Source organism: Catharus ustulatus, chromosome 15 (assembly GCF_009819885.2).
Source record: "Catharus ustulatus isolate bCatUst1 chromosome 15, bCatUst1.pri.v2, whole genome shotgun sequence".
NCBI classification, from domain to species: Eukaryota; Metazoa; Chordata; class Aves; order Passeriformes; family Turdidae; genus Catharus; species Catharus ustulatus.
Genome location: NC_046235.1, coordinates 4,609,776 through 4,626,391, shown reverse-complemented (window position 1 = coordinate 4,626,391; position 16,616 = coordinate 4,609,776). Strand labels below are relative to the sequence as shown.

The 16,616-nt window shown below is 38.2% G+C and overlaps 1 protein-coding gene across 18 annotated transcripts in view; it reads left to right on the top strand.

Moving 5' to 3' along the window:
* Positions 1-16,616, top strand: part of TENM2 (teneurin transmembrane protein 2) — a 619,293-nt gene that overhangs the window by 500,864 nt on the left and 101,813 nt on the right. For all 18 annotated transcript variants that reach the window (XM_033073572.2, XM_033073571.2, XM_033073569.2 and 15 more), the window contains 3 exons: positions 5,607-5,812; positions 12,270-12,465; positions 15,200-15,301. In XM_033073572.2, coding sequence (XP_032929463.1) covers positions 5,607-5,812; positions 12,270-12,465; positions 15,200-15,301 — 504 coding nt within the window. The remainder of the gene's footprint in view (positions 1-5,606; positions 5,813-12,269; positions 12,466-15,199; positions 15,302-16,616) is intronic.

The window sequence follows — 16,616 nt, the reverse complement described above, 5'->3', positions numbered from 1 at the left end:
CTTTTGTGAAGCCATGCCCACATAAATGTGAAGATGTGCCTACATTTTTAGGTGTATCAGGTGTGTCATATTTTACTAAAAGCAAGCTGCTTCATCTCACTGCTACATTGATTGGCTACAGCTGAGCCAGAGCCAGGGTGTTGTGCAAACACTCCCTCTCAAGATTTTCTTCCCTCCTGCCACAATAGAAATTTAGGATGTTGACCAGACAACCTGAGGTTTTGGTTTTGCACCAGAAGCTTTTTCCTGGACTGCTGAAAGCTCATACACTCAGAAGCTTCCTTCCTCCTCACTTCCCAAAACAGAGCTCATTGGTACCTCAGCATCTGCAGCGGAAAGGAAGTTCAAATGTGCCACAGCAGCTCCTCCAGACAAACTCTCATTGCCTGCCTTTTTAGCTCATTGCAGCTGTGGGAATTTGTTTTGCAGTAGCAGTCAATCTATTGTACACATTCCAGAAATAATCTGTTCTCACCTGTGTCCTAGGGCGCTTAGGTGATAGTAGATAATTTGAGGTGTAAGTTCATCCAGGGAGTTGTCAGTATGGTAATAGTGCATAGCACTGATTTTTCCATTGAAGATATTTGTATGCAAAAGGCATTTTCTACTTTATTTTATTTTTTCTACTTTATTTTATCTGTCTTTCTGGAACAATAAGACATGTCTGTCATATAAGTAGCAAATTTACTTAAGGAAAAAAGTTAAACTATCGTGGAGAGCCATAATAATTCTCACATGGTCTTTTTTGCCTAAACATCAGTGGAGTCTATGCTTATATTGAATAGTTTCCTTTACACAGCTGTACCATAAATTTCTTCAGAATTCCAAGTCATCTGTGAAAATCCCTGGCTATGTAAAAAGAACAATAGAAAAATAAGCTAGATAAAAAGATAAGGTAAGCTATGTCTGCAGCAGTGATTTATAAGAAATATAGAATTACAGGAAAAGAAGGTAAGGAGAATTTAACCATCCCTGGTGATATTTATTCTTTGTGTTTAATTTGAGGTTGTCCACATTATCTTGGTAGTTAATTTCTGATCCATTGGATTGGTTATTCTGCTAGGTATTTTTCAAGAGTGCCATCAAGATGCAATTTGCAGTCATCCCCGTGATAGAGGCACACAGCCACAGCACTGGAGTTAATTGCTGTTTAAATGTGATGTCTGTAGTGTGACACTGCTGGTAGCCAGATTTCATTTTTATTTTTAATTTTAGCTACAGTGTAGGATACTGTAGTTATAAATAATCAAGTATATCTGGTTCCAGTGTAAATACAGCTCTGCCTCCGTAGCTGACACTGCTTGACATCAGTTAAATTAAAGGCTGACTGGGCATGTCCCATCCACTGCCACCTTGAATCTGACCTCCAACTCACAGATGAGACCTGCTGACAACTTAGCAGGGGGAGTTTGCATTGCTGTTGTCATGGATTGCCTGTCTGATAGTTTCAAAGGCAAATACTCTTGAATGCTAAAACAGTCTTTTCAAATGTATATGCCAAAATAGTAATTCAGCTGGGTAAATAAAACAGCAGTTTAAATGAGTAAGTGTTATTTAGTTGATGAATATATGTTTGACTGAGTGATTGAAATGGCTCCCCTGGGTAAGATGAAGAAGTAGGCTTTTAAAACTCTTTTGTAGATGTTTATAGAGAGAAAATGAAAGAAAAAAAAATCAAGTATCTATGGGGTTATGAGATAAACATGGAACTTTACAACAGTCACCCACAACAGAGACAATGATCTTGGGATTCATTTGTTCACAGCAGTATGAGTAGTTTGGGTTAGTCTTTCTTCACGGATTTGTCAGTTTGTCACATCTGTAACTTCACTTAAATGCAGTTGATGCTCTTTGAATGTGATCTGCAGTGGTCCATCAAATGGAAAAACTTCTAAAAATAGCTGGAGGGGAGTGAGTCAGGTGGCAAGATACATTCTCTGCATTAGGAGGTGAGGACTGAAGGGAGCTATAAAAAAAGTTTGAGTCTCTAGTGGCCGGGTTTGCCAGTGAAGCTATTAGTGCAGAAAAAGGCATTGCAAATACCAAAGCTAAGATGATGGTCTGCTTTTCAGGTTAAAAAAAAAGCAAATTTTAGCCTATTAACTAAGGCAGATTCAGTGGTCATATCTACTTTGCATTTCCTCTCTGTATTTATATCCTGGGGAGGAAGGAACATGAAGAAGCCAGTGCTGAGATACCTCCTCTAATATTTATATTTACTGCTCTGCCTTCCTCATCTTCAAGGTGAGAATTGTTAATAATTCTGTCGTTGTTAATAATTCTGTTTTACTAGAAGGCATCTGAGAGCAGTGAGATCATGACCAACCCAGGTGCACTGGCAGTATCAGAGCATGGAGCAGAACCAAGATGCTGTCACTAGTTTTGTGTCTCATACCAACAAGGGTAACTCAGCAGGAATTTATGAGAGCATGATTCAATAATGCATAATCTTTAGAGTTTATTGATATCTTGTTGGATTTAAAACTTTATAAGTTGTTAGCTAAGCTTGCAAATATGAAACCTAGATTTTAGTATAACTTGAAGCATTTCTACATTTTGTTATTACAGCATTGTAATATACTTCCAAAAAAATAGGATGTCATGAATTAAATTCTTGAAAGCAAAAGGAAAGGATCCTTTCAGCATGCCAGAGGTGAGGCAGCAGCTGTTCCTTGCAGATGTAGCACAGGCTGGATACAGAGCATTCTGCACTACAGAAATACAGACTGAAAAGAGTCAGCCATCTGCCCCATTCTTTACTGCAGGTTAAATATATCTCAATCACTTGTGAGAGTTGATCATCTAACCTGCTCTTGCTGTGGTGAAGCCCTGTCACAATTCCCTTTTCCTAAGATGTTCCAGGAGGAGTGGTTTGGAGAACGAGAGATCAGCTCATTTGTGTTGTAGAGCAAACTAAAAAAGTATCTGTGGAGAGATGCTTCCAAGGATAATATCAAACTGAACAGAATAATTTCAGTGTTAGAAACCTGAGCCACATCTCTAGGCTTAGTAGTAACTACTAATTCAGTTGTCTTATCTGCGGTTTTCACCCAATTTTTATTTCACCATGATAATAGCAACATTTTGGTGAGAAATACAAAGGAATGTTCTTCTTCTAGTAATTTTTTAGGGGAAAGTGTGACATCCAATACATTTTTCTAATCTTTGCACACTGAAGTAATATAAATTGTTCTCCTGATGGCTGAAATTTTATCATTTTAGCTTAATTGATGTATTTGAAGATCCTTGAGTCCTGAAAAATGCCCTTTCCTGGAGAGTAATACAAAGCAGAATTTTGGATATCCAAAGGAAGCTAGGCTTAATTTGTCCAGAAATACTAAAACTTGATCCTACATTAGAGTTAAATTTATTTACAAAGTTACAATTCTAGAGAATATAATTAGCAAAAGCCACTGACAGTTTTGGAGTTGCTTTAATAGCCAGTGGAACTATAACTTCCAACAGAGACTATTGTGGCCTTTCCATTCACATGCTCTGTACCTTTTCTGCACTGGGTAATAATAATAACAATTCCTGGAAATAGCTTTTTCTTTGACAGGTTGGCTATGGATATATTGCTCCTGAAGAATAAGGCTCTTTAGAGTGTTTCAAGGAGCCTTTTTCAGATTAGATAGATACAGTTGATGTTCATTAAAGAATGCTCAATCTGCTTCCAAAAAAATTATTTACAGCACGCTCTTAAAGAATATTGAATAAATAATCATCATTTATTACCGTATGTTGGAATTGTAAAGTAAATGTAATGTTCTCAAAGGAGGTGAAGGTGCCTGCAATCTTTTGCTGACTTCCCAACTCTACCAGTGATTCCAGTATAACATGCCACAGGTGATTTTTGGTGTGTTCTCTGCCCCTGGTTTTCCTCTCCTCATGGGTGGGTAAGAGCTAATTTAAATTCTAGTGAGGTGGTGCCTGCTTTCATTGAGATAGGAACCTTGAGATATCCTCTGTTTCCATTAGAAATTTCCATTTCCATTAGAAATGAAATCCTGTAGTTTCCATGAAGCAGGACATGTTTGGATCTGATTGCATTCTGTGCTTCTGGTGGCTCTAAGGGCACATTGCTTGACACTCTCTACCATTTCTCCTTTTTTTGCAGCCTCTTGTTGCAGCTTCTTTTGCTTTCTCTTTCTTTGTTAGTGCTGTGATGTTATTGTAGACCCATTAACATAGAAAATGGAAAAAACAAACAAGTTGCCAAAAACTGTGTAGCAGTTGGTATTCAGAGCATTCTTTTACCATTTCAAAACACTGCCAGCATAGTATCTGTTTCATTATGTACAAGTGTAAGTGCTGCTAACATAGATAATTTAGAATCTATAATTGAAACCGTGCTTTTGCAGCTCTCTCAATTAAAGATAGTCAAGACAGAAAAGCTGTTATGTACTTACCTGCTGGAATTATATGTTGTTCTGTGCCATCCCATTACATTCATACAGTGCTGGATTGTATTTCAAAAGTAACTTACCATTTATTGAAAACAGCCTTACACCACGGCAGAAAAACCCCCATGAAGTAAACACTGAGCTTTTTACAAATGCTCTCAGGTTGTATCAGAGGTATCACTACCATTCAGTCTATGGTAATAGTGGTATTAGTGATACCTTTATATTTCTGTGACTGTTAACAGATATTTTCCGTGGTTTTCTGGTTTATTATAGTGTCTGTTGTAAGAATTTTTAAATGGATTTCTCATCAAGTTGTTTGGGAACACAGAACACAAAATCAAGCGTTGCTGCATATTGTAACTTTAAAACACTGCTAACTCCATGTTCTGCACTCCATGTTTAAAATATGTGTAGCCTTAGAACCTGTTCAGTTGAGAACAGAAGGGATTTGCACCATATTTTCAAGTTGACTGTTTCATGGGCTGGAAGCCAGAGCACTCAACCAGAAAGACCTTGTATCTTGTCTTCAATAATGCATGCTGAAAAACCAACAAATGATGTATTTTAACAAACCACAGCACGAGGGAAAAAGACTTGTAGATAGAACCTGCTTCAGGCTGAGAGAACTCAAAAGGCACTGCACTGAGTTGGGCTAACTCTGTTTCAAGGAGAAGATGCACATCAGAGTACAGAAAACCCTAAACCCTTTTGTTTGCGTTTCATTTCTTCTGTCTCTTGTCTGTGACCTAAAGTCTATTGGACTACTTTAGCAAAGGAAACAGTGGTAATAAAAATTTGCCATCACTTCATTTAGATTGAAATTCCCCTTCAGTTCATCTTTCTGGAAATTTTTTATACCCTGGTTGTGTACAAGATGCAACTGAAAAGAGCACAGGGATATTCACATGTGCTTAATTGATCTCTGCTGTTGCTGTTTGATCAGAGAGGAGCAATCACAGAATTAAAGGGATTAGATGATTGCTCATACTCCACAGAAAAAAAGGTTTGCAAAGATTTTTACTTCAAATATAAGGGCCAAATTCTTACATACTGATTGAAACAATGAGCGGATTGCACCAGAATAAGAAAGTTACAGTTTGATTTAAGAGGTGTTGCTGCCTCAGATGTTCATCTTGAATGAATAAAACTACCTGTATTAAAACCAGTTCTCACTTGATTTATATTTGTTTTGTTTTATAGGACCATGGGTCACTAGGAATAGCAGCATAGATAGTGGAGAAACAGAAGTTGGCCACAGGGTCACCCAGGAGGTGCCCCCTGGAGTTTTTTGGAGGTCTCAGATCCACATCAGCCAGCCACAGTTCCTGAAGTTCAACATATCCTTAGGGAAGGATGCTCTTTTTGGTGTTTATATAAGAAGAGGACTCCCACCATCACATGCCCAGGTACTTTATTAATCTGTTTATTGGCTTTGAATGTCAGACTGTAAAATTTAGGTCATCTTTGTTAAGTTTATCTTGGAGTTTACAGAATTCAAGTTTAGGGATTTCCTCAACTCCTTCATTTGTGATATTTGACTGAACCACCCTCATCTTAGCATATTTAGGTTGTTACATACTTCAACAATACATTTATAAAATAACTTCTTATGTCCTTGCCATTCAAACAAGATTTTAAACATCTGATGTAATCTTGGCATGAACTGGGATAAAACTATCCAGTTATCTATGAGACAAAAATGATAATTTGAGGTCCAAAAATCTTTTGTTTAGACATGGGAGTAAAGGAGTGAGGAGGTTGATAGGGGTTTATTACCTCTGCTTCTAAGAATTTGTGCAGAAGGAGCTTTGGCTGTGCAAAATCCATCAACTTACTGGTTTCCAATGTTCTGTGAGTTACAGAATGGGTGTGTTTGACTGGTAGGAAATCAGGATTTCCACATTAGCATATGGTGTCCCGAAATTTCATACAAAAACTAATAAAAATTGGGAAATTGCAGAAAACTGTTGGCCTGATTATTAGTCATTTCCAGCCATCCAGGCAACATAAAAATATGTGTTCAGAGAATATATTCCAGAGTGGGAGCCTTTCTTAAGAATGTTTTGATTTTGGCTGTAAGGCTTCATTCAATATGCTGTCTTGAGGGTGAAATTATGTCTGTGGATCTTCAGCTGTTCCAGTGAGGCAATGGTATAATTCATTCAGAATTTTAGTGCTCACTTTCCCTATTCCATCATGAAGAAAATGACAATTTAGTTGAGGAAAACAAACAAAAGTATAAATCATGAAGTGAAAATTACTTAGGGCAACCAAAGCTCTGAAGCAATCATCAAAGTTTGCTATAAATACAGGTTAATTTTAATTTTTTGACTATGACATGAGGGAGGTATGTCTGTATCTTTTACAAAAAATCCAGTTGGAAGTAAAAAAAAAAAAAATTAATTCAGGATGAACTTTATATTGCAGTATGATCAGATATATTTGTTCTAGGTTTCATTATGATGTTCTCACCTGAGAAGGCTGTGATCAGACAAAGATTTTTTTTTTCACCATACCTTACATGGATAGAATAGAAATTTTGTGACCTTTCTGTAAAATCAAATCATTAGAAATATCATCTGTGTTTCCTCTTGAGCTGGATTCCTCCTCAGGGGACCTGTTTTCCAGTCTTCAGAGGAAGCAGTTCTAAACCTCTTCATAAGTGGGGTTAATGAAATCTGCTGATATATAAACTAGTATAGATCTGGTCTGAATCTGCAATATAAACCAGCATAAACTTTTCCACGTTCAGGAAGGCTCATGGTGCTTGTTAATTGGGTTCTACAGCAGGAGATTCCATGGTATTTTTGTCCAGGAATCAAAATTCAGACTAGCTGCGACCAAGAGAAATTATTTTTGAATAAGAAAGGCAAGCTGCTATAGACCTGAGTTAGTGAAAAAAGCCTTGTTCTGACAGAAAGGAGCACAGTACTATTGTATGAATGAAAACAGTCTGAAGTTGACACCAGACGATATTTTAAAATTGAAATTTAAAATCCTTGTTTCTGTAGGTTAGGGACATGAGCTCTAAATCAGTGAACAGCTTGACAGTTCATCACTGATCAGTGCTCATATGTCAAGCCGAGTAAAATCCTTTGTGGGAACAAGTCAATAATCAGCAAATTAGGTACATGATTAACCTGAGACAACAAGATGCAGTTCCTGTCTGAGAGCCCTGCTGAGATTTAACCTTCTCAGTATTACTGTTTAGCAAATATTCCGAATGCCTGGTTTAGTCAGTCAAACTGATGTAGCTGTAAACTTGTCTAGATGCAGCCTGTGTGCCATGTGAATGGGGAGAGGAGCTCTGGAGGAGAGGCAAAAATGCAATTTTGAGTGGCAAGCAGAGTACAAACAGGAGTGCACTACTTTTGGGGAAAATCCCTCCAACCTGTGTAGTGCTATGCAGAAATAACAAAGTGCACATTGCAGGCTTGAATGATCAATAGGGATTTAGCAGAAGAGAGACATATTAATAGAACTGATAATGTATAAAAAACAAACTGTAAATGTCAAATAATGCATTAAGTGACTCTGCAGAGCTTACAGCAATTATGGTGTTGCTACATGCTGGTAGCACGTTCCAAATGATGCATGAAATGAGGTAACCTGAGAGGAGCTTCACTGGAACGTCTGGAGAAGGCAGTGCGTGGGACTGTATTGTTTTCATTTCCAGCAGCGTGCTGTATACTTATAAATTTTTCATGTCAAAATGAAAACTCTTTTCATTCAGAAATGGCTTTATTTGAAAAAAAAAACAAACTTAGGAGCAGGGGAGCATCAGAGTTCCCTTGGTTTGTAGCAGGTGCTCAAACACTTTTAGGTGCTCTGAGCACCTCAGAGTTGCCTGATGGCCACAGGGCTGGCCTGAACTGGTTGGCTTGTGACACATCCAAATGTTGATTGGCTGCCACTGTGGGTGTCAGATGTTTCATGGTTATATTTTAATGAATAATTACCAACTGGATTTTATGAAGAACTAATTTTAGAGCACTTTGCAAACAAGTTTCCCTGCCATATGTTTTCCTGGCTGCTGAGATCCCACAGGGCTTTGGCATAAAGGCGAATGCTCGCCACCATGCCAAGTGTGCTCCGCCTCTCCTGTTGAATATGCATCCCTTATTGAGACAAGAGCTCTAACAGATCTTTCTTTTCAATTCCCAATCTCAAAAACTTCTAAGCGTTTTGTGGAGACATACAAACTGTTTCAAATCTAAGAAAATCCGTGAGGATTATGGTGGCTCTCTGCATTTCCAGTCCTGAGCCCTGTGAGCTCAGTGGTCACAAGTGGCTCCCTTCTTCTGTGTGTGGCTGGGCTCAGTGGTGTGTGCAGTGCATAGGTGTAAAGTTCCCAAACTGTCCTGCTGACTCCCCATGGTTACTGGAAAAAGAAAGTCCTTATTACTCCATGAATAAAATGCACCAGAGGGTAGAAAGCCCTGAATGGAGAAATTATAAAAACAAATTGCCCAGAAAGAACTTAGCATGAGATTTTAGGTTTGTAAATAAGAGTAAGCAGTAGGATTTCAGTATGCTGGGTAGTAAAAATAAACAAACTCACCAAGAGAGTGAATTTGGAATTTGTTTAGCGATGTAGGCTGGCAAGTCACTTGCTTATATTGAGCTTTAATCATAGTAAGTACTCCCTGCTGCAAAATTGAACTCTGATGATGTAGTCATTTGGGATTTCTGCTGCATGTTGTTCCTGAGCAGTTTTAGCCATTTTTATGTGACTTCCAGTATGAAGCCATGAAATATAAAGGATCATAAAAAAAGAATACAAAAAAGACAAAAGTCAGTGAAACTTCCAAATTACTTCTGAGATTTAATTTGGTTTGACATGTCCATTCCCTAATTTATGTGATTTAGTGGCCTCTTCCTTAGCAGTTGTGTGTGTGTGTGTTAGATTAAGAATTCCACAGTTGCTTTTTAATGATCATGAAATTACTTGCCTCCTTTTCCTAGATGGGTCTTCTAATCTATTCATATATGCCAATAAGTAGCTTTAAAGCAAGAGCGATATCTTCAGCACAACATTATGTAAAAGTAATTAATCATGCAAGGGTGGTAAATCAGAAAATCAACAGGGCCTTGAAAAGCAAAATGATGATTCAGCCGAGCATGTGAAGAAATCTTACCTGCTTATGAGCCACAGTGTCATCCTGGTGACCCTTCAGTCAGGGATTTTCGATTTTGGGGCACGTGTACCTAGTCCTTACTGACATGTTTAGGTTAATACACCCAGGGAACCACCAGCAGATACATGAACTTCCTTCTTTTTTTTCCCCTCAGTCCTGAGAAATCCAAAGAGGAATAAAAATGTATTATTGTTTTCTGAATCACTTTGCACCAGTACTTCAACATTCAGAGTTATCCAGATTTGGTCATTTTGCTTTTGTCTGGGCATTAAATGATTTGTCATAGTTTGATTAAAGAGGGGCAATACCCCTCTTAACTGTAGCAAAATTAAAATCATTGTGCCAAGGGACCTGCTTTCACTAGGTCACACCCCATCATCATGAAAAGAGATTCTGCAGCTAAAACTACTTCAAGCAGTTTCAGGCTGAAAACTCTTCCCCTTCGATCTGGCCAACTGCTGAGCCTTCTCTGCTATATGAGGTAGAATCAGCATCAAACAGAGGGAGGCAGAGGAACCTGCCAGCACAAGCAGAGATGAACAGCGTGTTGCCAGTGAGAAATGTCAGCTTTTATTGCTGCTTCCTTAGTTGACCCTTTGTGAACAATTGTTCTGAAGAGCACAATTTCTTTTTCCCAAGATGTTGCCCAAGTAATAACATTTCCCAAGGAGGTGATGAGTCTGTCCTTAACCTCTAACTGTTAGGCAATGGGCTTTAGCAATCTTTCCAAATGCCATTGATTTCAGAGATAGATAGATATGTGTTTGGTACCTCACATATGCTGAAATTTACTGGCATGCCAGAATTCTCTACATCTCTGGCATGATTTGCTTTAATTCTACTAATTTATCTGATTTACCTCTCACCATAAAAATCATATGTGGAAAAAGGCTCAAGTGGATAGCAATCTGATATTGAGTCAGATTCTCTTACTTTGCCCCTTGTTTAAAAGCATAGAATAATAGACAGAGTGGATAATGCACTCACTGTGGTGATAGCTCTCAACATTAGTAGAATGGGGCTCAAATTCCTCCCTGCCATGGATTTCCTTTGTGGAAAGGCTGCAAGTCAGTGTCATGTTTACCAGGAAGCCATAGTTCTTCCAGACATTTCCCTTTGTTGTAAGGCTGGGCATACCAGGGCTCTATAATGCTGATAAAAAAAGAGGTTTTCAGCTAGAAAGGTGAGGTTTTATACCACAGTTTTGGATAGATGTGATGGCACTAGAGTGTTAAATTTGTCTGTCTCTTCCACTAGAAGGGAGAATCTTCATTATTTTATTTCATGTAGGGCTCACAGTTAATTAATGAAATACAGTGTGCAAGACATCCTTCTCTGGATGTTTATTCTGTTTAGGAGGCAAGGTTGCAGTTTTCTGTTTAAACTGAAAGCAGGGGAAGGTAGTTGTTCTCTTGTAGCTGTTGTGGGCACAGCCTGGAAGTGTTAGAGATAACGGAGGGAAATGTAATGAAGCTACTGGCAAGCAAGCACATACTATTACTGTATTTTATTGAACACATACATCTTTCTTTAGACATGTCTATCTATCTCTATCTACTCCTACACAGATAAATGTGTCTAAAACAAGATGTGTTTTCATAGGGGACTTGTTATACAGCTATCAAAAGATTAGATATATTGTTTTTGGTGTTTCTTAAGGGCTTCCCTTAGATAGGGACTATGAGATCCACTCAGTTGAGCTTGAGAGCTCCAGAATCACAGACATTAAAGATAGAAAAAAAAGCCTATTAGGACAGCTAGCCCAGCTGTTTTGTTATGCAGAGTTATTCCCTGTTGTAGACTAACCAATATTTCTTCCAGTCCTGTTTAATTGTGGCATCTCCATTGGGAGGCTATTTACTGAGCTTAATAGATGGGAAGCTTATCTGACATTCATCTTAAATTTTTTTCTTTCTTTTTTAAGTTTCATACCATTAATGGTGCCATCGCTCTTGTGCTCTAAATAATCACTTGCTCTGTTTGATCCCTTTTCCAAAGATTAATGCAATGTTCTACCTTATTTGGAAGCCATCCAAACAGAAATTCTCAATTTTCCTTAATATAAGTTCAATTCCCTTATTTGTGTTATTCCTTTCCATGCTCCCTCTGGTTTTTGTATCACACTTGCCCTGATTGTTCCTCATACAACCTCAGGTAAGCAACTTTTACTCTGTGATGTAAAATTTGTGCAGTGTGTTTTTATCTGGTGATCAGTTAAATTAGACAAACACATTTCCTGTCTGTGCTATTCCCCTTTCATTCTGGGGGCTTCCATTCAATGATATGTCTGGAGTTGCACCTCACATGTCAGTTCCTCTTGCAAAAAGAATTTATTGCAGGCCTAGAAAAGAGTATGGGTCTCCTGGGTCTCTGAAAGCTGTGTAGGAACCTAAAATTAATGGCCAAATAACAGACTTCAAATTGTTTCTCAAAAACCATCCTGTCAATTCGTACATTTTATGATCACCTATGCAGAGGAAAGATGCATAATTGTAGGTCACTGCTTAAGAAAGAATAAAGTCACAGAATCTCTTTAAGTTCCATGGTGAACTATTAAATGTTACTTTCACATTTCTTCCAGAAATACTGTTTTGTAACAAGGTAGAGGAGAAAACAGAGTCAGATTTTGAGCTGAAGCATTCTGTATTCAGGTCTGTTTGTTTGGGGGTTTGTTTGTTTGTGTTCTCTTTTTTTTTTCCCCCTTGTGTTTTTTTTCTCCCTGCAGTATGATTTCATGGAGCGTTTGGATGGCAAAGAGAAGTGGAGTGTGGTGGAGTCCCCTCGGGAGCGCCGGAGCATCCAGACCCTGGTCCAGAACGAGGCTGTGTTTGTTCAGTACCTGGATGTGGGTTTGTGGCACCTGGCTTTCTACAATGATGGCAAGGACAAAGAGGTGGTGTCCTTCAGTACAGTCATTTTGGGTAGGTATTTCCACCATTTTTCCTCTCTGTTTATATCCTCCCTTACCCAAAGCTGTAATATTTTCCGGCAGTCCTGAGTATTTGGCCTATTTGTCCTTACGGTATGCTGTGCATTTTTTTTCTCAACGCTACTCTGGCAGATAGTCAGTAATGGGGTGTGCTGACTTTAATTCACTCATTTTTCTCTTAATATTTTAGCATTCCCATAGATCTAAAGTTTAGTTTTGGAAAACAAAGCTCAGGAAAGTTCAGTGTGGTTTGAAGCATTCCCCAGCTAATATTCCTCTCCCCTATCTCTGTCATTTTGATACTTTTTTATTTGCTTCTCTGAAGAAGCTTCTTTACACCCAGGTGGAATAGTATCCAGCAGGAGAGCTGTTTAATCTTGCTGGAAAGACAGCTCAAGAAACTGATAGCTGCAAATGAGATTATTGTTTGCAGCCACCCTAGAGATTAATTGAGCCAGTTAATTAGCTGTATGTTGTCTTACAGCTTACCACTCACCTAATAGTGAGTCATCTCCTCAACATGGTGGAAGAACATCCAGCTGCAGTTTTGTTAGAATAGGATTACATTGAGTTGAAAATCAAACTGAGTCTAAATTCTCCAAGCTTTATTAGATTTGTTGACCTTTGAAGCTCTTAATGAACTTTGCTATCTTCTCACAGTGGTATAACAAATTCTCAGGTATCCTATGTGGTATTCTGTCTTGACTGGTGAAGTCTTAAATGTGTTGTATAGATCTGTAATTCCTCTTAGTTTAGGGAAACTGTAAAAATTAAAAATGAGGTTTTAGTTTTGATGAAAAATAGTCAGCGGTGTTTTCTAGTCTTGCCTTATTAAAAATAGGCAGCTTAGGGTTTTTTTTCCCTTTTATGTTAGCATAACATTCGGTTTATTGGCCTAGGGCCCAAAGGGTATAGGTAGATAATCAATACTGCCATTAGGTACAAACATAATTGTTTCTGTTACCCTGAATTAAGATGAAAAAAACGCACTTCTCTATAAATGTGGAAAAATAAATATATATATGCTTTAAAAAAAAATTCCCTATAGAAGGCTTTTCCCACTTCTCTAAAAGCAACAACATTTGTGCTTCTATCTTGTTATGCCCCTGTTGTGCTTAGAAAACCTTAGGATTTTATAAGCTGCCCTTTCAAGAGTTGCCTGGTCAAGGCTATAGCTTTCAAGAGCATCAAAGGTGTAATAGCCATGTAGGCTGCTTGATAGAGCAATGATAGTAATTGAAATGAAATCTGGAGAAAAATATAGTGTTTTATCTGGTTCTACACACACCTTGTATCAGATGCTTCATAATGAAAGGCTCTGAGACAGCTGAACTTCTCTCTGGTGTGGGAGAGGAGGAAGAATAACAGAAATTATGTTAACTCCCAGACAATACTAAATTTACCATGATTTTGAATACATAGAAAATGCTTTTGTGTGCCATGAAGCAAAATAATGAATAAATCTATAAACAAGCTTCTTCAATGAGAAAAAATGATATCTTTGAGCATTACATTTCAATTTTTCTTTTCATTGTTTACATGAATCATTTTAAGCGGCCAAGCTAATGACATCTCTTTGAAAATTTGCTTTAGACATTTTGTATTTGGTGTCCTGCAACTGTGAAATTAGATTGAAAGTTCTACTTGAATCCTTTTCTTCTTTGCAGTTTAATTTGACAAATAAAAATACTCTATAGTTCTGTTAGTTCCAAATCCAAGTTTTCTTTTCTGTGTTGTACAGCAGCTTGATTTGGTGCCTGGGGCTGACAGAACCATTTCATTTGGAGCCACAGGACCCAAATGAAGAGTAATATTCCAATTAGATTTTTGTTCCAATAATTCACTGTTGAAAATATGTTCCACTGAAATCCGACAGCTTTCAAATTAATATAATTTTAAGAATTAATTTCAGAAAGGGAATTTCATTTTTAGATTGTTATTATGCAAAGCAGTATATGCTTTATATATGATAACAGATAACAGTATATGATAACAGAAATTGTGGAAAATAAGTATTTTGGTACAGCTGAAATGTTATCAGGCTGATGTGTCTGCTCTTCTCATATTATTGAAGTCATCAACGTTTCAGTTAGTCACTCAAACTCTGATATTAAACTTTGTCCTCTGTTTTTACAGAATTCTTCTTCATCCTCTTGCACAACCACTTGCAGCTTTTAAATTCATTTTTTAAAGGATTGAGTAGACTTGCCAGAGTAAAAGAGTTGCTCTTTGTCATGTTCAGCAGATATTTTTCTTAGCTTAATTAATGAGGCTTTAAATGCCTGTAGAAGGAAAAGAAGACACAGTCCTTGGGATAATCAGTTTCCCATGGCAGAGTGGTTGAGCAAGAACAAAATGTCATTGCAAAAGGGAGAGTGTTGATTTTGTGTTTACCACACAATATAAACTCAAGCATGGCTGTAGAGATCTTAAATGGTCCTACCTGGTTTTGGAACAGAGGATTTGAGCACTATCAGAAGATTTTGGATTCTAATAAATCCCAGAACTTAATATGTGACTTTAGTATTTTGCTAGATCTCTACGTGTGCTCATGCTGTCATGAAACTCAGTGCATGCTGCTTCACCTGAACCTTGAGGTGTTCATATTCTTAGGGCTTGTATTTGTAATTATTGAGGACAAATTAAAATGGAGAAAAATTAAACAAGAAATCTATAGCCTAAGTAGGAGCAAACCAATTAATGTGCCTGTGATGCTCTAATTTCAGACTCAGTGCAAGACTGCCCACGTCATTGCCATGGGAATGGCGAGTGTGTGTCAGGTGTCTGCCACTGTTTTCCAGGATTTCACGGAGCAGATTGTGCTAAAGGTATCATTTTCCCTGTATTTACAAACAACCACAGTGTGTGTCTGTGATCTATTGATCTACAGTACCTGCTAGCTAACATGGATCCGAGCTAGATTCAAATGGAACAATTTGCTTTTTTTATTTTTAGATCTTGAGTTAAATATGTTCAAGAGGAAACACTGCCACATTTCCAATGAGCTTGCATAGCTATAGCCTGTGTTGTGGCAAAGGTAGTGGGCAGAAATGGCAGAAAATATTACAGTAATTTCACGTGTATAAGGCACACCCTTTTGACTAAAATTTTGGTCTGAACACGGAAGTGCGCCTTATACTCCGGAGCACCTTATATATGGACAAAGTTCAGAAGTTTGCCAAGGTGGAAGTGTGGGCTGCGAGCTGAACTGCGCAGGGCTGCAGTGTTTGGCGGTGGGGGAACGCAGCTCATGCGGGGCCTTGGGGCTCAGCAGGGCTCGGCACGTGTCCTGGTTTGGAGGAGAGAGGTCTGCTAAGAAAGGCAGGAGCCTCTCTTTGAAATGGAGAATGTGAACCCCCTCCCTCCAAATTATTGTAATTTTGAAATTAAGGGGCTCTCAGGCAAAGATATGGGAATTAGGAATAACAGTTCTTTACTAGGGAAATTAACATAGAAATACAGTACTGCAAAGAAACAAACCCCAAACACTGACAAAGTGTATTGGATTACAATGCAGGATGTGATCAAAGTATCTATTCTATCACTATCTGTTGTGACCCAGGTGGGGCAGTGATCTGTATCTCTGAGAGAGATACTCTGCTAATGGGCCATGCATTGAAACCAGTAGGGCATTGTTCTTTATCTTTGCACCCCCCATCCTTCCTCCAGGGAGTTATCTTCTGCTGATGGCTTATTGAATCTCACTGTGTGACTGATAAAATTACTTTATCCCATTGAGAGTTGTGTCAGCCAGGGGTGAGAGCCAAGCCTTTCTTACCTAGATAAAAACTGAAATTCTAGGACACCAAGTAACCCTTTCTCTACTGGATTCTAGAAAAAAACGAGATTTCTCTCACTGCTAGACCTCTGGAAGGAAACTGCACCTTCTACAAGACCACTGCTTCAACTAAACCACATCTGTCACTGCAAGAAGACTGCAGCCACTATTTCATCAAACTGCTACCAACACCCTGCCTGACGGGGTGTCAGGTTGTACTCTGACTTTGTCAGGGTTTGGAGTTTGTTTCTTTGTAGTACTGTATTTCTATTTTAATTTCCCTAGTAAAGAACTGTTATTCCTAATTCCCATATCTTTGCTTGAAAGCTCCTATTATTCAAAATTGTAATAATTTGGAGGGAGGG